At 41.0% G+C, this 22,780-nt stretch overlaps 1 protein-coding gene across 3 annotated transcripts in view; it reads right to left on the bottom strand.

The window, feature by feature from the left end:
• Window positions 1-22,780, bottom strand: part of MAP4K3 (mitogen-activated protein kinase kinase kinase kinase 3) — a 65,389-nt gene extending 42,609 nt beyond the window's left edge. For all 3 annotated transcript variants that reach the window (XM_058019369.1, XM_058019371.1, XM_058019372.1), the window contains exons 1-8: window positions 22,596-22,780; window positions 14,641-14,698; window positions 12,446-12,536; window positions 9,718-9,782; window positions 7,417-7,472; window positions 4,596-4,643; window positions 2,456-2,498; window positions 1,736-1,808 (exon numbers count right to left, since the gene is read on the bottom strand). In XM_058019369.1, coding sequence (XP_057875352.1) covers window positions 1,736-1,808; window positions 2,456-2,498; window positions 4,596-4,643; window positions 7,417-7,472; window positions 9,718-9,782; window positions 12,446-12,536; window positions 14,641-14,698; window positions 22,596-22,706 — 545 coding nt within the window. In that variant the 5' untranslated portion in view covers window positions 22,707-22,780. The remainder of the gene's footprint in view (window positions 1-1,735; window positions 1,809-2,455; window positions 2,499-4,595; window positions 4,644-7,416; window positions 7,473-9,717; window positions 9,783-12,445; window positions 12,537-14,640; window positions 14,699-22,595) is intronic.

The following is a 22,780-nucleotide window of genomic DNA, read 5'->3' as shown; positions in this document are numbered from 1 at the left end:
AATTGTCACGTTTTTAATGGCCAAAGTGAATTATGAATTTGATTGTCCTATGTAGCCCTACAAGGTGGCCAACATGTTAGTATTTCTTAGCTTTAAGCTTTATCAGTCCTGATCACCTGCAAAGTAGCACTAAGTAACTCATAAATGTAACACAGATGAAGTCACTTTGAGAGTGCTCCAGGAGATCATCAAGCAGCATCTCAACTGAAGCACTATTGAAATACAGATATCCTGTGGTCACAGCACCGAGCCTGCCAGAGCTCAAAAAGTGTTTGGACAATGCTCTCCCACACATGGTGTGACACTTGGGGATGTCCTGTGCAGGGCTAAGAGTTGGACTCAATGACCCTTGTGGGCCCTTTCCACTCCTTATCTGTAGATCTGAAAGCATCAGCAGGTTTGGTGGTAGAACTCACTTCATGCTTGTATAACTAAACTATATTTAGACATTTCTTCCAGAGTTCATTAAAATCCCCATCACTCTAAACCAAAAATGAGGGAGTTACCACAGGAGAGGGGGAACATGAGTTAAACATTTAAATGGAAGGGTTACTAGCACTGAAGTTCACCTGCTTTGAGACACATGTAGATCTAATGACCACTAAAACCTTCACATGGTCTGTTTCAACTGAATTTTCTTCTCTGCAATCTCAAAAATTTTGCTTCCTTGATTCTGCTCTCAAATCTCTCAGAAGCTTTGCAAAGAACAACCGATGTTTTTCATCAGCATTTAACCTATGTAATACTTTCAAAGTTATTATTTAAGGTCATTTGAGAAGCCTGGCAGGATTTGAAAGTTACAGGACTTTCAAGCACTGAGGTCACCCAGACTTCTTGGGAAAGAGACACAAACCAATCACATAATCATGACTGATGGGTGTTTGTGCTATTCTGAAAGGGAAGTGAAGCCTTGGTGCGAAGAAAAATGCTAAAAATATTGTGCTTGGCTATTTCTAGTCAATACTTGAACATAGGGTTTTTTCATTATATGTATTTTTATCTTGCACCTACTATGCTGTCAGACTACAGAGTTTTAGTATTTGTCTGTGAAACATATTACAAAAGTGCTGATTTACAGAAGAGAATGTGTCTGATGTAGTTCAAGGTGAAAGAGGACAATAATTCTCAGCAGGAAAAGGATTAAATGAAAGGCAGAACTTCAGATAAGAAAAATTACACACATTAGTTTAATGGGGAAGAATAGAGATGCAGCAGAGGTAGAACTGTATCACAGAATTCAATCAGTTTAGGTAAAAAAGGGAGAAAATGGCTTAGAGAAACAGTCCACAAGTGGCAAAAGTCTGTGGATCTGCGAGGACAAAGCAAATACATCAAGTAGAAAAGCTGTATCTAGGCTGGAGGGGAAATAACATAAAATACCAAAATGAAAAATCAGGGAATAAAAAATACGTAAAATTAAAAGCAAGATTAAACTTGCTTTAAGTTAAAAGCAAGCAAAATTGCTGTTAGTTTTTAGGTTTTACGAAATGAAGATAAATTAGTCAACAGTGGTGGCACTACAAGGCCTTTCAACTTTTCAGAGCATTAAAGCCTTTTCTCTGACACTCAGCTAATTCAGGGTTTGGAATAAGTAACACAGATATGATCACCAGAAGTCTGACACAGCCTTTAGAGGTTAGTCTACCCAGGAATGACAGAGCATGCCTTTATCACAATTTTTCAACAGCATTATATGTGTTACCATTATATTAATGGTCAGGTAAAAAACAGTTACCAATATGGGGTGCCAATGAAGGATTTCCTTTTGGCAAGTGTAGCTGTTATCTGTGCAGATACTCCAAAATCAGCTATTAAAAAAAAAGCAAAAACAAAATGACAGTTAACAAATGATTTGATGTAATTAATTGTTAATGAACACAAGTCTGGTTTCCCCACTGTTAAGAGGTCCTTAAATATACTAGAAATATTTAACAAAAAATAAAAAACAAAAGCAAATAAGAGAAACTTGGTCTGTCTCAGATACCATTGGTCATCTCCCCTCAGTCAATTGCCAGATATGCACACCAATGTCCCTCATACACACAAGGAAGAGCAGGCTGACACAAAAGAACTAACAGGTACATAAAAGGTTTTGATAAGACAGAGCACCTCATTTTGTGTTACCAAAGAGATTCTTTCAGCTAAGCTTTCAAGGCAGATTTCACATTTAAGGACTCTGGATGGTACATTTTATTAAAAATTTATAAACCCCTGTGATTTGACTTTTTTTTCCTTTACAATAGCAGGTCTTTTACCTCACCGTTCCAAAATTACTCCAACTAATCCTCAGATACTAACTCGATGGTTTAGTTAGATGCCACCAGCAAGATAAAAATAATTCTGAAATTCAGTAATTCCTTGCATGAACCATCACCTCATTAAACAAAACAGAGCATGCTGCTTCTTAGAGCACATAAAAAGATTAATTTTTAAGCACTAAGGTATATTAACTCACCTAATTTTACATGTCCATTATCCGTTAAAAGAATGTTTGCTCCCTTTAAAAAAAGAAAAGTTTACTTGAATTAAAACATGCCAATTCCTCCAATCCAATATTAAAAAAATATATATGTGGGATCTTACAGCAAATTAGGGGCTGAAGACAAAGCAAGAATTGCGTTCAATAAACCTGCAGCCTTATCAAGGAAATGTTTGTGAAATTATCAAGCTGCCAGTCTGTTATTAAAAAATCTCCTTGTATATGCAATGTTTTTCATTAATTTTTAGTTAAGCCTATAGTACTACAGAGTTTGCATTGCACACAAACCCCTCAATAAACAGTATTTGCCTGTGCTGATTAATTCTTACTTTTTTCTATTTACAATGACTCAAAGGAAACAGGAACTCAAAAGGTCAAAGTGGAAACATTTTCATTTTCTTTTCATAAGTAGGAGCTCATTTTGTCTTGTTTGAGAGCCATGCTTATAATTACAGCCTTAAGGACCTGCCTCAATAATCAAGCATTTAGCAAAGCTACTTCCGTCCTTATGCAACAGAGATTCTGTTCCTGCTGGACTTGGAGAGGTCATTTTTGTGTGGCTGTGTGTTCCACTCAGCTCAATAACCAAAATTAACCCAAAGCAGAGGTTTGCATTACAAAATTTCAAGATAAAAGGACTGAGAAAAACCTGATTTGAAGACTGAACCCAGGTACAGGTTGAGCTGAGTGAAGATTAGAGCTGGCTAAACACAGTTCCAAACATCAGCACCGCACTGCCCATCAGGCAGATGGAAAGGCAGCAGAGATGAACATCCAACGATGTGTGGTTTTACAGATTATGGCTTTTCCCAGAGCAGGAAAAGTCAGGCCTGCAATAAAACGCAGCTAACTTGGCCCACGCTGCACAAGCACAGTTAATGAGCTTGGCAAACAGTGTAACAGCCCTGCTTACATGCTCTTGACCTTGTTCACCTTTCAAGCTAACAGGACAGGTACTCTAAACATGGAACTTAGCTGCTGGGGGAAGCAAACACAGTTCAGCAGTCAGGCAATCTGCAGATGAAGACAGTACTTTTCCATGCTCATGAGAACAGATTAAAAAAAAAACTCTTTACAATGTAAGCTCTGTAAGTATTTATTGGCACAGTTCTGCTCAGAAAAAGTATCTATGGACTGTGTCCTTCCAAGCATTCTATAAAGTATAGTGGAAAACATTTAATTTTGGTGCCTGAAGTAATCTTTCATTCAGAAATTACTTTTGTGATTGCTCAAAACCCAAATTACTTTTGTGATTGCTCAAAACCCACATATTCTTCTGCAGTCATTGAGAACAACGTGGAATCAGGCTGCATGAAGGCAACTACAGTTAAAGCTGCTGGGGAAAAAAAGAAACCAAAACCAGCCAAAAAACCAGCACACAACACCACAAAAGAATATGATGATTTACTGTCAGATTTCCAGGAGGAAGCTTGCCAGGTTTGGAAGGGCTTTGGAAAGACTAGGTAGTAAAACTTCAGGAACAAAAAGTCAACAGGAAGCACCAGAAGGAAACTATAACAGAATATAAGAGTCTGAACAAGCCACTTTTGATGTAGCTTTGCTGAGATGGAGATTTAAGTCAGTCAGTACTAATAGCCTGATTTGCAGCACCCTCTCTATTTTTAGCATGCGAGGGAGGGGACAGAAGCAGTCTCCAAGAACCGCACAGAACAGCAGCCTCTGCCCTGCAATCTGCTCACCACCATGCAAGAAGCCAAAGCAAGAGCTCTGCTCACTAGCTAGTTCAAAAAGAAGGATATATGGAGCTCCCTGGAAAAGCTGTGGGAAGAGCAAACTTTTCTTTTGCACAGAGCACACAGCCTGAAGCCATCTGAACACATACTGCTCCGGACACCAGCTTGTGGCTAAATTCCAAAGCCCTGGTCCACATAAACAGTTTGTGTGGTTCCAAGAAAAAGAACAAACTATTTCCTTGCATATATTTTAAAGAAAGATTTTTTTTTTGCCTTGGGCAGAAACTTTTATTTCATTCTAATAGATTAAAAATCCCTACATATTCAGAAATGTACTGAAAACTGATACATAACAGTAAAGACCACTGGAGGCGATGTAACCTATTTTTAAAGCACCAAAGAAACCTTCAGTTATTACTTACCTTTATATCTCTGTGCATTTTTCCTTTACTGTGAAGGTAATATAGTCCCTGCATAAAATATTTAAATAGTAATTTAGTCCAACATTTTTCATTTGACATACAGTTCTTATTTCATTACCACATATATTTAGGATCCAATTTAATCATCTAAATGACTCACTGACTGAAGAACAATTTTATACTTCAGTGTAATTTGCTGTAAATTTGCAGATTCAACAGATATAGCAGCATATCTAATATCTTTATACAAAGCAGCATTCCTAAGCATCTTTGTATAAAGATATTTAGACATTTATCTAAAACACAGGATAGATGGAAGTAATACCAGTCACCACACCTACTGGAAGAAGAATATTCCCCAAACGAGTTTTTCTCTGGACATGGTAACTGTCACCTTTTTAGACCAAAGTAATTACTGGCAAATGGCCTAGGAGTCTTCTACTCAGCAGTCAGATCACTGGACCACTAGTAAAGCTACCTCCTGTATCATGACATCTTTCAATCAAGTCTAGAAATGCTGGCAGGCAGTGCTTTGGGTTCAACTCTATTTCATGGATTTTTGCAAAAGCATTTGGCCCCTGGGTCTCATACCTAAACATTTTAAGACTTAACACAAGTTAGAAACTAAGTTTAAATTCTGGAAGAATTCTGTAGAACCAAATCCCTGCATGGCAAATCAGAGACTGCGTCACTTTGGACACTCCAGGCTTATCTCTAAAATTCTCTTCCAGAAGTAAAATCACACACAAACATCTTCCTTGCTCTGTGAGCATGAACCTTCACAAGGCTCCATGTTCATGAGAAATACCCATGTGAAGACTCGTTATTTTTTGCCAGTTCATGCAAGACATCAAGAGATTTGACTGCAAAATTTAAATTGTAATTAATCAAAGCATCCACCCAACCACTGCAACAACTGGCATTAGGCAGAGTCCCATGTACACTCCTTAAATCTCTGGATGCTACTGGCATACAAAGGCCATTAATTCACACACTTTTAGTACTGCCCTGGAACAATGTGAAGCCACCATTTTCAAAACTGAATGTCTGGAGACAGTTACTTTAAAGGTCATATTTAAAAGACCCATCTTTTCAGAATCAAATCTCACGGATTCTAGCAAAATGGACAGCAGGTATATTTTGAAAATGGAGGATTCAATGGACTTCTAAATACAGAAACTGAATGTTAACATCAGCATCCAAGTGAGAGTCTGGATTCATGGACACTGGTGGCAAAATTAATGTTGGACAAATTACTTCTGTGGATGGACAACAGCCTATATTCTCAGACTTCTTACTTGAGAAAATGGTGTTCCATTATAAGCTGCAACAAGATATCTGAAACTACATGCATTATATTTGGTCAGAGTATTATAAACATGTATTTACATACAATTTAAAATATAGAAAAATGGGTCAATGAATAACATTTAGAAAACACAAAACAGTAAGCTTTTTTCTCACATACAATTTATACATATTAACCAAGATATCTTCCCATACAAATAAATGGCTTCATAAATTCCATTCCAGACTACTCACTCCTCCATATCTAAGAAGATTATGGAATTGACTGATGGACTATTTGGTGGGTAATGAATTGCTAAATGATTGTATCCAGAGAGCAGTGGTAAACAAGCTCAATGTCCGCAGTGACAAGTGGTGTCCCTCAGGGTCCCACACTAGACTTTTTAGTATCTCCACTGCTGATACAGACAGTGGGATCAAGGGCATCTCAGCCGATGTGCAGAGGTCTCATAAGAAAGATGGGGAGAAATTTTTTAGCAGGAGCTCTTGTGACAGGACATGGTGTAATGGTTTTCAAGTAAAGGAGGGTAGATTCAGATTACCTATAAGGAAGAATTCTTTTATTGTGATGCTGATGAACTACTGGAAGAGGCTGCAGAGAGAGGTGGTGGATGCCCCATCTCTGGAAACATTCAGGGTCAGGTTGCACAGGGCTCTGAGCAACATCCTCTAGGTAAAGATGTCCCTGCTTATTGCAGGGGGGTCTCTAAGGGCCCCTTTTAATGCAAACCATTCTACAAGTGACTAAGAACAAAAGGGTTTAAAGACTCAGAGCCCTTAACGCTCTGTCACACAAGCCTGATCTATAAGTGAAAAAAAGCGCCACATCCTGCAAGTGAGAAGGCAGCAGTGTCTGGCATAGCACAGGGAGATGCTAAGTGACAACCAAGGGACATGGCTTGGAACAGAGCCATCCTCAAAGAGTGAGAGGCAGCAGATCTCAGCTGATGGCATTCAACAGGTTTGCCTTCACTACAATTCAAGAACTGCTCTCTCAGAGGGAAGTAAGACATCCATCAAAAAAGCAGTCTCTGGTTAAGTTTTACTGCTGTATTGAACCTGTAACTTAGGAAAGAAAAATGAAAGCTAGCAAACCCACAAGGAGAGGCTAATGACTTCAACCTCTCAAGCACACAGGCACTTTTTTCCTATTGGCACAGATCAATTATTAGATATGCAAAATGGAGTGTTCTAATTTTCCTTCAAACATGCAGTATCTAATTTATACCATAAATACAGATTAAGAAAACATGCTGCTTCCCCCCTTTAAAAAAAATAAAATTAACAGCAGAAAGATGACAAGAGCTTTCTTCAAATGATCCAGGGTAATTGAGGTTATGCAATTATGTAAATTTCTAGGCTTTACTATGGGACCTCCTCAAAAGCCCGAGAAAAGCGCTGTGTCATCCAGTTACCAGATCTCCAAGGCATCACATATTACTTGTAGCTTTTATTCTTAACTTTTAATACTTTTACATTAAAAGGCAACCACAAGAACCTGAGGAGACACTACCTGTAGTGTTTCTCTGCTAACATAGGCAATCTGTTGCTCTGATAGTGGTCCAGTCACTGAAATAGAAGGGAAAAAGAAAAAAAATCTCAAAATTGGGTAAGATACTGCCCATTCCAAATTCATACCTCAATTACTTCCATTCAAACTGATAGGACCTTACACTACTAGTCTCTAAGTTAATGTGCTTAGTCTTTATCCCAGACTGAGCACCCTAAAGATCATAGCATTTTTTAAAGTCAAAAATGTTCAGTACGGTTAGAATGGAAACTACTAATTCTTCTGTATTTAAATCTCCCAGTACTTAGGAAAAAGAAGCACAAGTAATGATTTAAGCCTAACTCTTTCCCCTGAACAAACCCATTGTGTTGTACTATAGAGGGCTGGACTTTCAACTCAGTGACTCAGAGCTGCAGCCAACTCTGTTCAGTCCCCTTTGAGCCCTGGGCAGTTCTTTGTACCATTTGTGACCTGATCTCTCCTTCCATCCTCCCCACTTCCAGAGAAACTGTTCCCTCCAGCTTCTCAGTCCTTCTCTGAAATCAGCTGGCAGCACTGCTGCTCCTGGACCTGCCACACCAAGCACCTTCTCAAACTCCCCCTGTAAGCAGGTTCAGCACTTTCCCAAGGGAAGGAGGAATCTTCCTCTCCCCTGAGGGTCCAACTTCACTCAAGTCTCTTAGAGGAAAACAATTAAATTCTGAACAAACACGCAAACAAAACAGCGAGCGGCATGCAAGGAATGGTCTGTGACTCGTTCCAGTCACTGGACTTTGATCCTGAAATTAAAGGGGTTTAAGACCAGGAAATGCAGTCCTGACTGTAAGCTTTTCAGGTTTTGCACTGAAAACAAAGAGAAGGTGGATGGAGTTTCTCAGAGGACACTGCAGGAGTAGAAAGTTAAGAACAAATCTAGATTAAAGAATCTAACTGCTTAGCTTCTACAATATTAGTATCGTGCAACATTATCTTCAAAGTAAGTCTACACCCAACTTCTCTTTTCTGAAAGAAAAGCTCCAAACCCACACAGAACTATATATACTGGCACCCACAGCAGGCGGATCTAGGCACCAATTTCTGCTTTGAGAAATTTCATTCTGATTAACTCAAATGACTCAAGATTACAGAGGCCTATAGTTCAACTGGAATAGGACTCTCTAAAACATAATAAAGAGCAGAAAAGAACCTTCCATTCTAACTACCAGCAGAGAAGCCAAAAATCAGCTGCAACGGGAAGCCACTCCTGTAGACATCTGCTCAGGCATTTATGTGGCATGAGCTCATTTCCTACTCTACAGGTGTTCCACAAAACAAAGCCTATTAAACACGATGCTTTTCTCAAAATTAGCAAAGAGTTAAAGGATCACCAAGGCCACACTCAAACTACTACGACAGGAACATGGCAGGAACTCGTGAATTGGTGCTGCTTTTAATTGCACCCAAGGTAAACATAAAAAGCTGCTTACGCACAAGAGACCCTCACACGTAAAATCTTCACAAGTTAGAATATAGATAGACTTCCTCAATAAAAAACATCACCTGAGAACTCCAAAGCCATTACTCACTTAGTGCACACTCCTTTCCTACAAAGGTCTTAATTCCAGGGCAATAAAGTCCTTCAAAACTGATTCTGTCTCTTGAAAAATAGCAAGCAGTTGATTGATCCTGTCTTTATCCAACAGATTCACAGACAGCCCTTGTTTCTTTGACTGCTCACTGAAGCCAAGCCTAAAGCAAATATAGAGACCACCTTTGCTTTTCACATGTCACACATCCAGCCTAAAAAAACCCTGAAAAAATTTAAAAATACCCTCATGGAATATAATACTGGTTTGCAAACATCCAAACAGTTTACAAAGGACAAGAGCATCCATTCTAATCAATCCACATACCTAGGTTTCTGTAGGAAGTGGTATAGATTACACTAAAATAAACGTCAAAAGCTCAGAAACAAAATAGCTATGAAGCAAGACAACACATCAAGACAACATTTTATTCTTTTTACAATGTAAGATTGTAAAATATTTTACAAATATTGCCAAAAATTTTACAGCCTTCGAAAAGCAGTGAGGGGCATATGAGCCCCTGAAGGATGGAAATAACTTCTGCTGTACACCCCCATGCCCCACCCCACTAATGTTATTTACAAAACCCAAAGCAATTAAGTAAAAGATAAGCTAAAATTGACCTTCATTAAATTATTATGGATACTAAAATTCCTCCTCTAATTCCAACACACTTCAGTCATTTCAATTTTTGAAACTAAGCTGTACTTAGATTTTAAGGAATAAAGTCTTGACATACCATGATAAATATCCTGTAGAGAGCCACCTCCACAGAACTCCATGCAGATCCATAGCTTGTCTCGTCTAAAGAGTGAATAAAACCATTCATTAGCTGTCAGATTTGCAGAGCACTTGTAAAAGATAAGTCAGAGGACTCAAACACTATAAAGCACAACACAACATGCTCTGTATTATAGAAAGTACAAGTCAAATAATGAGTGTAATTTAGTCCTTATGTGACACTTCACTGTCTAAACAGTAACTAATGAAAAAGTCAAAAATATTCTACTTTAATGAAGCAATAAAAACAGTATTAGTGAAACATTCACACTGATTTTTGTTGAAATACATTTTTTTGAGAGTAGAGACAAAACAGACGTGGGTTCTTATTTCTTCCTTATTTTCACTTCTCCACTTTTTTCATAGCATAAGAGTTAACACAAACAAGAAAAAAAAAACAAAACAAAAAGCCCAAGGAGTCTCTCAAATTTCTTTCACAGCAAATTAAGTGAAACTGTAGTGCTTTAGTCAAAGCTAGGCAGCGCACAGCCCATGCTGTGGGTAAGTACCTGCTCAGATACAGACTTTTCCTTCAAAAAAACCCATGGATATTTTTGGTGGCAGGGTCAGAAGGGAAGTTATTTAGCTCTTCATCCCTTACTAACGGAATCAATTCAGTGTGATTCACTGTACCTCCACAAAAGGTGTTTTCCAAAAATAGACAACAGGCTGAAGGATTTAAAGGTATCTTCTATCATGGCCATTAACTCTATTTTCACTCAGTAATTTTCATTGGTGAGATGTGGCCACAAAAAGGCACTGTGCAGAGTAAAAAATCTGGGACTTGCCTAGTCATTCCTGGCCAACAAAACACTCAGATGGAAAAAAAGAATTCCATACATCCACCTCAGAGCAGACAGTAACACAGGAGAACCAAAGGAAGGCCTGATGGTTGTTCTGCAGCTCCCTGATGACCTGGCCTTGCATGTCTTACACACATAAGGCTCTGTTAGAACAGCTGAGACATTTGTGTCAGGGTTTTTGCAAGGCCATGGTGGAAGTGCTGAGCTTATCTCCTGAGCTGCAAACTGCAAGTGCTCTCAGCAGCAGGTGACAGCTAGAATAGCTGCTGCTCCAGGGAGAATTCTGTCTGTCTTGGATTTCCTCCCCTTTTATGCCCAGAGTGCACATGGTCCTCACAGCTACATTCCCAGCTGCTTCCTCTAGGGGTGGGAAAGGTATTGTCCAAGCATTACAGGAGTTTTAAGCAGCAGAATTCCCTGGCTGTTAACTCCATACATTTCAAGGGCTCAATTAAAGCCTTGCTTGAAATAATATTAAAACTTTCCACTGAAATAGCTGACCAAAGCCAGGCACAGAAGCACTGTGACAACCCATGGAAGAAAGCTGAGTAAGAAAGAATCACTGAAGAGACATCTGCAAGTCCCTTCTTTGCTCCCCACAATGATGCAGGACTCAAGATAGGGGCACTTTTGGGGGCACTCATGGGCCCATGTGACTGCGTCCTGTTTGCTGACAAAAGTAGCAGCACTGTGGAAGTGGGAAGAAGCCAGAACTCTCCCAGCAAAGTAAGAGGCATGAAACACTAAAGTGTTGCAAATTCTCACTTGCTTACTGGGCATTCACTTCCCAGTGTGGAAAAGCCCTACAGAAAACAGAAAAAGAACACAAGAGGATCAGAAGAGGTGACTACATTTCTTAGTTTCAATCTAGCCTTTGATCACTGTGCCTAAGCACTTGGAGACAGGAGAAGATCCCTGTACCAACCAAGAGTAACAGTGCAGAGTCTTTCTACAGAGCATATGGCCTGAGCAGCAAGCAAAACAGAGACAGGACCAACAGTACCATCGAGGGTCTGCAACTTAACACCCAGGCCAACAGGAAGGCAGAAATGTCACTGTCTGAAAAATCCCTACACAAACAGAAGAAATCCTTGGGGAACAATATGCTGATGACTAGCAAGTATTGGACAATGGTATTTTTTCTTATTCTTCTTAGCATTGAAATATGCTTGGAAAACAAAAGGTCAGGCAGCAAAACATCTGAAAGACAGTGACTTGATTGCCCAGACAAAAAAAAGAAGCACTCTCACCTCCATCTTGAGCACAGAAGAGGGAGTGTTTCAATACAAAAATGGTCAAGAAAGTTGAGTGCAACAATAGTAGTTGTTTCTGCATTGTTTTCATATGAAATTTAAAATATCACCAGAAGCAGCTTTTTATTAGTTATGCTAAGCAATCTGTTCCCACTACAACTGGTTAAAAGAAGTAGCTGGTAAGACAACTGAGTACATTTGTCAATGTTTCTACAATGCAAATAACCTCACCTCCAGAAACAAACACAAAACCTTCACATTCTGGTCAGAAGTTCACAAGTTGGAAAAACAGACATTCTACTGAAACAGATTTAAAAGATACTCTATACACAGACACTTCATACTTGACATACTTCTGCTTAATTTTCCACTTATATATTAGATTCAAAGCTTTTAAGCATCAACTTATTTGCAAGAAAACATGACTACGTGGTCACTGAACAATTTTGCTGGAAGAAAGATTATTTAGAGAGAGACTGTAGTAAATAGAAGAGATTTGAAGGTGAATGAAAAAAAATACACAAGTGGATAATACTTGGTAAATTATATTTTGCCTATGTCACCTTATAGATTTGTCCTTTACAAGGGGACAGGGACACATTTTTAAGCGAACAAAAGAAACAAACTGTACCTGAGATAGCTGCCAAAATAAGCAACAATGTTCGGATGTTTACAGTCTTTCATCATAATGATTTCCTGCTGCACAACAGCAAAATCTTCCCCTGAAATGCAGTAGAACAAGTATTTTCTTTGGCCTGGGTTATACTCACATCTTAACTTTCAGCACATGTTTATAAAATAAACATTCTTAGCAATTAAGACTAATTATCTGCAAGTTTCACAGACATAAATCAGCTGTAAATCAGTATTTATTAGCAAGGGCTTAGCAGTAAGTAACGATATTCTGAAGTTTCATTCTGGGACAGATGGACCTCACATCTGCTGACAGCTCTTACAATACTGGCTACAGCTCTTTCTCAAGTCCTTATTTTCCCTGAGACCCCACTGTGTCCATCTGCATAAGCCCTGCCAATAGCCTGGGTTCCTAAAAACACAACAAAACTTTGCTATTTTTGGTCACATGCCCATTCTCGTTAGCTCATCTTCCTAAACAAAAAAAAAAACAAAAACAAAAAAAAAACCAAAACAACAACCCAAAACCAGTCACTAGTAGACTGCTGCTGCAACATTTCAGCAGACTCCATAAGAATGTAAATTTATGGACTGTAACTCACATCCAAAAAACATTGACACAGGGGTGACATTTACCTGAATCTCACCATTTGCAACCTTGGCTGTCCCAGTCTTTCTATTAAAGGTTCTTACAGATGTGTATACTGAGAAAATCATGTGTGAAACTTAACACACAGCTGAGATGTTTTTCTTTTGGGAATGTTTTATGTTTTTCCCAGAACATTAACATACTGATGACCTATCCATTGAGTTACTTATAACCAGAAACATGATACTCCCATGTATTTTATTTAACTGACAGCAAATTTCAAATCATAAGCTGCAAGTTAACATCTATCTGTGGTGTGTTGCTGATGGCTTCCTGGCTAGACTTTTAAACACACAGACACTAAAGAACAGAGGAATTTATTTTCACATGTGGACCTCCCTGAAAGGACACAACTCCTCCAGTGTGTGATCAGCATTTTCACTGCATTCAAAATAAAAGCAGCATAAAGCCTTAAAACAAGTCCCTAAACATTGCTAACCCCCAGTCTGCACACTGTACACTGATCTGCAAAACTTCCAAAACTGGGCAGCTGAAGTCTACTCTCTGAGCACCTCAGGTGTCCAAAGGCTGCCAAAAAATACAAGATGCCAATTGTTCACCCATCACCAGAGCATGGGCACAGGTTTCCCCAGGGCATCCCCATGCTCTGCCCGCAGCACACCCAGCTGGATTGGTAACTCGTATCATGCACAGCCAAGGACTCCAGCAATGGGAACTGACATAAGAAAAACAAAGAAGTAGAACCAGACAGGAGCATGAGATCACACTTTCAGTGTGAGGAAAAGAAGTGGGATTAACACACACTTTTTGAACTACTTAGTAACATACTGTCCTGTCTTGAACTTTTAAATGTGTATGTACTGTGAAAACACAATATTTATAACCCCATCCAGAATTGTAAGGGGAAAAATTGAAAAAACTTAATACCTTCTTTCCCAAACAGACCTTAAGGATCAAACCAGGTAGTTAAAATATTACACACACCCCAACATTAAATCTGGAAATGGAACACCAGCAGTTAGAAAAAAAGTCAGGATGTTTTATTCCCCAGATAAATCCTATTCAACAGGCCTGCTCTTATTAATAGAACAGACTGCAGGCTGAGAACTGATCTGTAGGGCACATGTGCTTTGTGAAATCACCATAGAAGCACAGTGCAAGCATAAATCTAGCAGTGAAGTCCTAATCAGACTCTCCAAAAGATTTTCAGGAAAAGTACTCAATCTCCCAGATACTAATGTTCAGCTATTATTTCATCCTTCTTTTTAGTTCTTCCTCTACTCTTTAACAGGCAAGTTTTTTGCCTTGCTGTCTTCTTGTGTTCCAGAAATTTTTATAACACATGGGTCAAACACAGGACAAAAAACCCCACAATTTGCAATGAAATTTTAATCAGCTTTCACTTAACTGTTCTCCAATTACATTTTTCCTCTTACATCTTGTTTGCCATGATTTTTTTAGAACAGCATACTTTTTCCTACGCCTTATTTCAATAAGTGGACTTGATTGATTTTGTACAATTGTCATCTTAACTTCAAAAATATTTAGTTTCTGTGTCCTACTTAAGTTAAGAAACCACTTACCTGGTTCTAGTTTTATTACTTTAATTGCTGCAAGCTCACCCGTGTTGACATTTCTAGCCTATAAAAAAACAAAAAAGGAGTATTTAGAGATCAGAATGCAGCACCCACCTCTGCATTCCTGACTTGATGTTCTCTGACAGCAGTAGTCAAAGAGCAACTGAGGCACACAAGGGTTTAACACAGTGGAACCACTTGTTGGAGAACACTAAACAGCTGATTTATACTGAGAGCTGAAGCTTTAAGTCTGCTCAGGAAACTACAATGCCACACAACACTTGAATTATGCAAGCTCTCAACCATGCAGTGCTTAGGTGTGAAAACCCATAAACAAACCAACCACTGAGAGTCTGAAAAGCAGCTGTAACACCGTGGGTCTCTCAGCAGCCAAGGGATCCAGGGCACACCAAGGCCTGTGCTCTGCAGCGTGTGGGACCACTTGCAAGACTCCCAGATGAGCAATGCAATGCTTCTTCTTCATTTTGCTATGTGCAAGACCCCTTGAACCTTCTTCGCCAAAAACAACAGCCTCCCCTGGCTGCAGAGGGTTGAACAAAGCAAGGCAGCAATGAAGGAGTTAGGGAGCATTCCCCTCAAAACATTCCCTTTAGACACACAGCAGCCAACTGCAGCAGCAATGACTCAGGAGCTTCACTGCATTTTCACACATGGAATGTTCTGAACTGGAAGGGATCCACAAGGATCAAGTCCAGCTCCTAAGTGAATGGTCCATAGGGGGATCAGACCCACAAACCTGACGCCACCAGCACCATGCTCTGACCAACACAGCTCTGTCCTGCTAAGGCCTTGGTTCTACTGAGCAACCAAGGAAGGTACATTTTTGAAAAGCCATTAAGAAGCAACATAAATTACTATAAAAACTATTTCTCTTCTACAACTGTACCACTGGACTTTAACTGAAAGCCAAGAAGCAATTTGCCCAGGGCTTTCAGAGCATTTCTGTGCCCCTGCACGCAGCCATGGAGAGAAGGCAGCAAAGCTGCTTCCCACCACTAAAGCAGCAGCAGCAGCTCCCAAAGGATGCCCAGCTACAGCCTCTTCTCTCACCAGGGGAGGCTTGCTACCTGTAGGAGTACAGAGTGCCCAGGCAATCGGGGCTCAGAGCTTGCTTTTGCAAAGGCCAGAATTACAGAACCTAACACATGGAGCCAGGGATCCACCTTGTAAGCTGCTAATAGTCTCATTTAAGTCACTTCAGGAAGTCAGGACTCAGAGCCTTTATGGACTCACCAAGTATGTGCAAGGTTTGTTACATGGCAGCTTGGGACCTAGTTGTGGAAGGAAAAGTGGAGGGGAAAATATCCCTAAGACTATAAAAAGTAAACCAGAATAAAGTCTGGAAATAACTGCAGAGGGTATTTCTGTGTTTAGAGATTTACTCAGCTCACTCCTTGGACAGCTATCTCAAGCTTCTCACTATTCTTTGGCAGGGCAACACTGTTGCAATGCTGGGAGCCCTGGCATTTGCAAATCATTTGCAGGCAGAGAGACTCTGAGACCAGTGGGAATCCTATGAAATGAGTAGTCCCAACCTGATTGACTGTGGAAAAAACCAGTTAACAAATAAATTTTCTCTGGCAGCCTTCCCTGTAAGTCAGTATTTATCCACCCCACCAATGGCAGCAATAGCCCCAACCCTCAATGGTGGAAAAGATGCATAGACATTTAGAACAGCAAAAACATGAGTTCCTTTCATCTGTACCAGAGAACAAAGGCAACACATGAGAAAGTGACACCACTGAAGCATGAGCTAGGATTTTTACTCCTTACTTCTTTTCCTAACATACTCTGTTCACAGCAAGAAACAAACAGAAGCAAAATGTTCATTAATCAAACATCAGCATTTTTTAACCTCCAAGACAAACAAGAAAAGTTACTGAAGCTTTAACAAAGCTGACCAGTGATCATCAGGGGGGCTTGTTAACACTTACAGACTTGTTTTAGGGCAAACTTGTACTAACAGTATGATCAATGAGATACAACTGTAGTGGATACAAGTGAGAATATCCTGAAGTTACACACTCTGCACAAGCCAGGATGAAAACACTTCACAGGCCTCAGAACCCCTGCTCATGACTTTTTTGTTTTATTTATTTTTGACAATACTATGTCCAGCTGTCAGGAGCTTGTGTCACTGACTATGGCTCCATAGGTCCCTATGGAGACACTGGGACAGAAAGTTTTCCTGGGCTTATGAAAGCCAGAAAGGAGGAAGAAAATCTGATTTAATGCAGGCCACCAACACCTTCAGCAACAGCAGGCTGCCCTGTGCTTAAGGGCATAGATTAAAAAACATGACTCCAAGCTGAGAACCTGTGTAAGTTATAATTTTGCATCTTGTTCCGTTTGGGTTATCAGCATTGATGGTGTTATCAACAGCAGGAATATGAATTGTCTTTGTTAATCTGAGTAACAAAAAGATTATTCTGATTGTAGTGACACAAGAGCTTCTTGTAAAGGCTAGGGATGGGAATAAGATACCCCTGACAGGTTTTACTAGATCCCAAACACCTTTCAAATAATCAGCTGTGAAGCAATTCCTCCTCCAAGCTCACTTGAATGAGAGACTGAGAATGACTGAAGCACCGTATGCTTTTCACCACCTGTTGGAGCTGGCTGTGACCCTGAATTTGGGGGTGCCTAAGTATGTACCACACAGCACCTCAGAATGTGGAGGACACTGTCTTAGACTTTTATTTAGGAAAATCCCACTGAAATTGCCAGTTCCTTATGGATTTTGAGACTGGAAAAATCAGTAAGCAGTAGAGTGGGTGAAGAATGATTTCAAACAAGTATTTCTGAGCTGACAAAATGAAACTAAAATTTTTAAGAGGCTCAGGTAAGAAAACCCTGGCTCATTTTTTGTTACCACTCACACTCTTACCTGCTCTAATTCCAGACCTTTCTGATGCTGGGGTTTACAGCACCACCCATTTCCATGAGCAGCATCCTTCAAATGCACATTTCACTGTGTCAATGGAAATTTTTTCCAGAGGCAAAGATAGGCCTAGAATGTCTTCATCTACATGCAGACACTTTACCAAATGTATACAGCATTTACAGAATATCTGCTCTAGAAAACTATAGATTACCAAATGTATACAGCATTTATAGAATGTCTGTTCTATAGAAACTATAATTCTATCAGCAGCTGAAAGATCTTCCAGAGATCTAGACTGCCATCTGAGCAGGAGTTTCAACTGCTAGGTCAAGCTGAAGGAGCACTACCTAATTAAACAGGAAATAATTACTAGTGTACTCTCTAACAACAGCAGGATATCAGAAAAAAGTTAATATAAAAAATCACCACCAACTAGGAAAAAAAGCTAAACACTGTCAGGCTTTGATTATCCTTCAAATGGAAACTGATAATGTAAAGCATATAATGCTGCAACAAAGCCAAAAAAGCAAAAGTCTAAGACAGAGGCTTCTGGTTTTGACCACTTCCTGTGGGAACTATTGAACAAAATGATTTCTAAACAGGTTACTACTCCATGGGAAAACTGGTCCCAGTGCACAAAGAGGCTTCCTGAGCCTGATTAGCACCACTCTACAGGAAAATGTACCCAAGCAACTCCCCAGCCCTTAGAGCCCTTCTCTTCAGCCTCTCTCAAACCCTCTCACCTCCCCCAGCTAAAAATAATTAGCTTCCACATTCTGGTAGAAAGTGTAATACCACAACCCAACAGAGTGACAATTTTAGACAGCAATGCTTTGATAAAGCTGATGCTAAACAAAAACCTCTGTGCAAGGCACAGATTACTGGTTAAGGAAACCACAGTCCCAGAAATGAAGCCCCACAGCACTTATTCAGTGCAGTAAAAACAGAATGGCAAAACATCCACCTCCTTCTCTGCCTACCTGACAAGCTTCAAACACCAATTAAAGCTGAACAGAAAGATGTCAAAACACAGACATTTATTCCTAACAAAGCGAAGAAGCTTTCAAGAGCTCTAATGTCAATCAGGGAGAATGGAAGACCAAAATGCCTATCAAAAAGCATCGTTTCAACATTTCAGAAGCAGCAAACTGAAGCAGAACTTATGCCCTAGTGGATCACCCCGAGAAAGAAGAGCAAGGGCACACACATGTAGAGAAGAGGACACCAAAAATTTGAAGTTCATCAAAATTCAGGTTCATCTGACCTGGACGTTCTCCTCCAGCAACACACAGAAGCTCCATCAGCAACCAGAAACCCCAAAATACGGATGGCAGCAGAAAGCAGTAACAGTCACCAGCTGCTCCCCAGAGATACCCACAGAACCTGAATTTTTCAGCATGAGGGAGTTAAGCTGGTGGATACACGACTTCCCTCACCAAAACCAACCTCCCTGCCCAAGGGCTGGTGAACAAAAACCAGGCTTTCCTTCTTGAAAAATGAGACCTCAAACAATGTGCACCCCAATGAGTTGTGTTGTCTTCATTTATTATCTGGCTGGAGCCATAAATGCCAAAAAGAACTGAAAGAAGACAAACACAGTATAACTTACAACCTCTGCAGGAACAATAATCTCACTAATTATCACAACTGTCCAAAATTCAGCAAAATAAGGGCCTTTTTTTGTAGTAAGGTGCTGAAAATCATTGGAAGGGTTCACCTGCACTAGACAAATGACCTGTGAGATGACAAATGAAGTTCAGCCTTTATTAAACCAAAGTGATGATTTTTTAAAAAAAAGATATGCTGTGATATAAATGAATGACACGAACAAAATGGACCTATGATCACCTCAGAAAATACTTCCAATCTCTGTGCAGTTACTACCAAAATAAAACATACAGGGATAGGGACAAACAGGAAATCTAACAACACAGTCTCTGTCAGAAAACCCTGGGAAAGCTTTTGTGATCCAAACATTAAAATAAAGGCACAACTTACAGAGTATCTGGGACTAGAGATTGTTGGAATGCCAATTTCATAGCAAGAGACAGAAAAGTCTTCCTAAATGTGAGATGGATAAATGCAGAGCAAACAAAATTAAGCAACTACCTCATCTCACTTTAGGAATATTTCCTGAAACTGAGCAGGACAGGACATTATCTCTGATTCACAATCAATAAATCCTAATTCTTCTCTTACACTTTGCTGACCACTGTATACAACTAAACTCTTTGCAAAAGTTAAATATAGAAATACAAAAACCAGAAACAACCCACACAAGGAATACATGAAGAACTAAGCAATTCCCATACACATCATCTCTTACAACAAATTTGCACTGGTGCTAGCTAGAATATACACATTACTGTTGACTGTGAATATTTGATAGAGAGCTAATGGCAGGACATGCTACCCATTACCTTTCTTGCAATGAATCCATTATGATTTGCTCCAAGGCCCTTTTGAAAGCTGAATTTCGGTGGGAGTGCAGACAACTGTAAAATATTGGCTTGAGCCAAAAATCTGCACTGACAGTGCACTGACATGCCCCTTTCCAGATACCAGCCTAGAGAGCAGGAATCACAGCAGCAAGATTGTATCCATCTGACCACATCCTCCTTTCCTTCCAACCCTTGTAGCTCAGTCCCCACCATCAGCTCTCAGGTCAAATTCAATAAACTCCAAAACAGCAACCAAGCCTCTCTTTAATATATATATTTTTTTCCTAAAAAGCAAACATTTAATCCATGGCCTGCTATAGCTCAGCTCAACTAGAACAGAGTAAGAGAAGTAGATATCAGTCTGCTCTGCATTCAGCTCCTGAATGCTTTGCCAGGAAATAAGGTTGCAGAAAGTCAGCATTTACCAAGACTCAACATAACAAGACTGTCAGCTTATTAAGGTAATAATCCCTGCTTGCTAACAGCAGAAACACTTTCCTACGTGGCTCTCTCTGCTAAGGGGGCAAAACCACAAATTACAGCTTGGAGCTGCCCAAGCACTCTGCTGAAACCCCACCACTGATGAGCACTGCTGGCACACAGCTGATTTCAGCTCCACACAATTATTTCATCCACCTCAAAGTTCACCTACAGGTGACAGGTGAAGGCAAAAGAAAGGAGCTTTATGAAACCACTCACAAACAGAAGATAAGGCATTAGTAAGCTCACATGTGGATGACATTTCAGACAATATTACTACTTGCCACAAGTAACTGGCTTTCATTGTTGTTTTTGGGCCACTTTTATGCTTCACTTTGAAGACACCTTGGGCAAGACCTCGGCTCAGAATGAAACAGGTAATAACCCACACAAGAGCCAAGCACCTCTCATCTTCCCTACAGGGTCCACAATCTAATCAGAAAACACTTACTTCTCATCTAGAAGAAATAATTATAATACCAGCCTAGTGCATCCTGGTCCTGCTGTATCACCGTCTATCTCAGCTGGTACAGGCACACTGTAAGCATCAACAAATCCACTCTGTGCCTTGAACAAGAAAAAGTCACAAGCAGTGCCAAACTGAAGGTTACTGCCATCTAAGTGTGATAAACATCAAGGAAACCTTCACAAATCTTTAACAGGTTTCACATGCACAGTGGTATTGCATATGTAAATATTCCAAACTCTGTGGTTGAAGGTAATGTCCTTAAAATGAAACCAAAAAGACAGATGAGTTGGTGAATTCACATCCTTCAGTCACATACAGAACATTGAAAAAAATTCAATTGATAAGGTATCAGGGTCAATATCCCAGCTAAAAACTGCAGCAGATACACACACAACATAGAACAGTTTGCAGAAAAACAAAAACCCAGAGCATACGGCAAGCAGACCTGGACAAGTAAAAGGTCAGCACATTACACAAATACTCAAAGAAAGCAAGCAAGATGGAGCAAACAACACAAAACACCCTTTCAATTAAACAATTAATAAAGCAGGGAGTTAGCACACCAAGAGTGCAGTAACAAGAGGATTTAGGTCCTGAAACTTCCATGACATTTAAGAGATGAGATTAAACCAAAATCAGCCCAACTCCAACAAGACTTCATTCTAGGCACACTCACATAAAGTGAAAGGCAGCATTAGCACCAGTTCTGCGCACTCAAACTGTGGAATGGCTCTGCATGTTTCCCTACAGTCCTGCCTCCCAAATCAAGTTTCCTCACACAAACCCTATGATGACTAAAACAGGCCAAGAACTTGCTTGGAAAGTACACAGCTCAAACAATGCTTCCACCAGGCTACACACGACAAACTTCAGCTCTCCCCTCTGCTCCAAGAGCAGGTTACAACCAGTGCCATCCTATCCCAGGGAGAGCCTGCCACATCCCAACAGCCACAAATAACAACATACACTGGCAGAGCAGAGAAAAACTACAAAATGCATCATAGAGACCCTCCAAAAAAAAAAAAAAAAAAAAAGGAAAACCGACCCAAATTATGTTTAGCTGCTTTAGCTTTGATTCTCCTACGTTTGCTGAAAGACTCTCATCCAAACGACAACAGTTCGCCCTCCGCAGGGTCACACTCCCGTCTCCCACCGACACAAACACAATACACCGGCATTCCCACACAAGACGGCGACGGGAGCAGCGACCGGGACTAATACGATGACATTTGGGCTGGAACGGAGCTAGTAAGCTGCCCACATCCCTACAGCCCCCGGCTCGCCCTGGAGGAGACCCGACCCCCAGCTCCGCCCGTGGCAGAGCCGCCCGAGCCGGCACCCAGCAGCAGCGGCCACAGCCAGCCGCCGGGGCGGCTCCACGGCCGCCGGAAGCCGGGACGGGGCCGGTCCCGCGGGTCGCCCCCTCGCCCGGCTCTGCCGCCGGGGGACGCGGCGGGGCGGGGGCGGCAGGGCCGGGCGCCCCCCGGGGCCGTGCCGGTGCGGCGGCGCAGACCCCGCCGGAGCGGGGCGGCCTCGCTGCCCTCGGGAGGGCCAGGGCACGCCGGCGGGCGACGGAAGCCCTCCCAGATTTTGGAGGACCGCGGTGCCTGACAGCGGAGAGGGGGACACAGGCGACTACCCCGCCGGGTCGCGGTGCAGCGCCCACCTTGTAAACCTCGCCGTAGGTGCCGCTACCGATGCGCTGGATGAGCTCGAAGTCCTCCTGGGGGTTGCGCCGCGACAGGTCGCACACCCGCCCGCCTCCGCCGCCGCTCATGGTGCCAGGGGAGGCCCCGCTCGGCCGCGACCCCCCGGGCCCCGGGCGGAGACGGGGAGCGAACGCGGCGGCCC

Source organism: Melospiza georgiana, chromosome 3 (genome assembly GCF_028018845.1).
Source record: "Melospiza georgiana isolate bMelGeo1 chromosome 3, bMelGeo1.pri, whole genome shotgun sequence".
Classification (NCBI taxonomy): domain Eukaryota; kingdom Metazoa; phylum Chordata; class Aves; order Passeriformes; family Passerellidae; genus Melospiza; species Melospiza georgiana.
The sequence above is the reverse complement of the archived record's forward strand: the minus strand, read 5'-3'. Positions and strand labels throughout refer to the sequence as shown.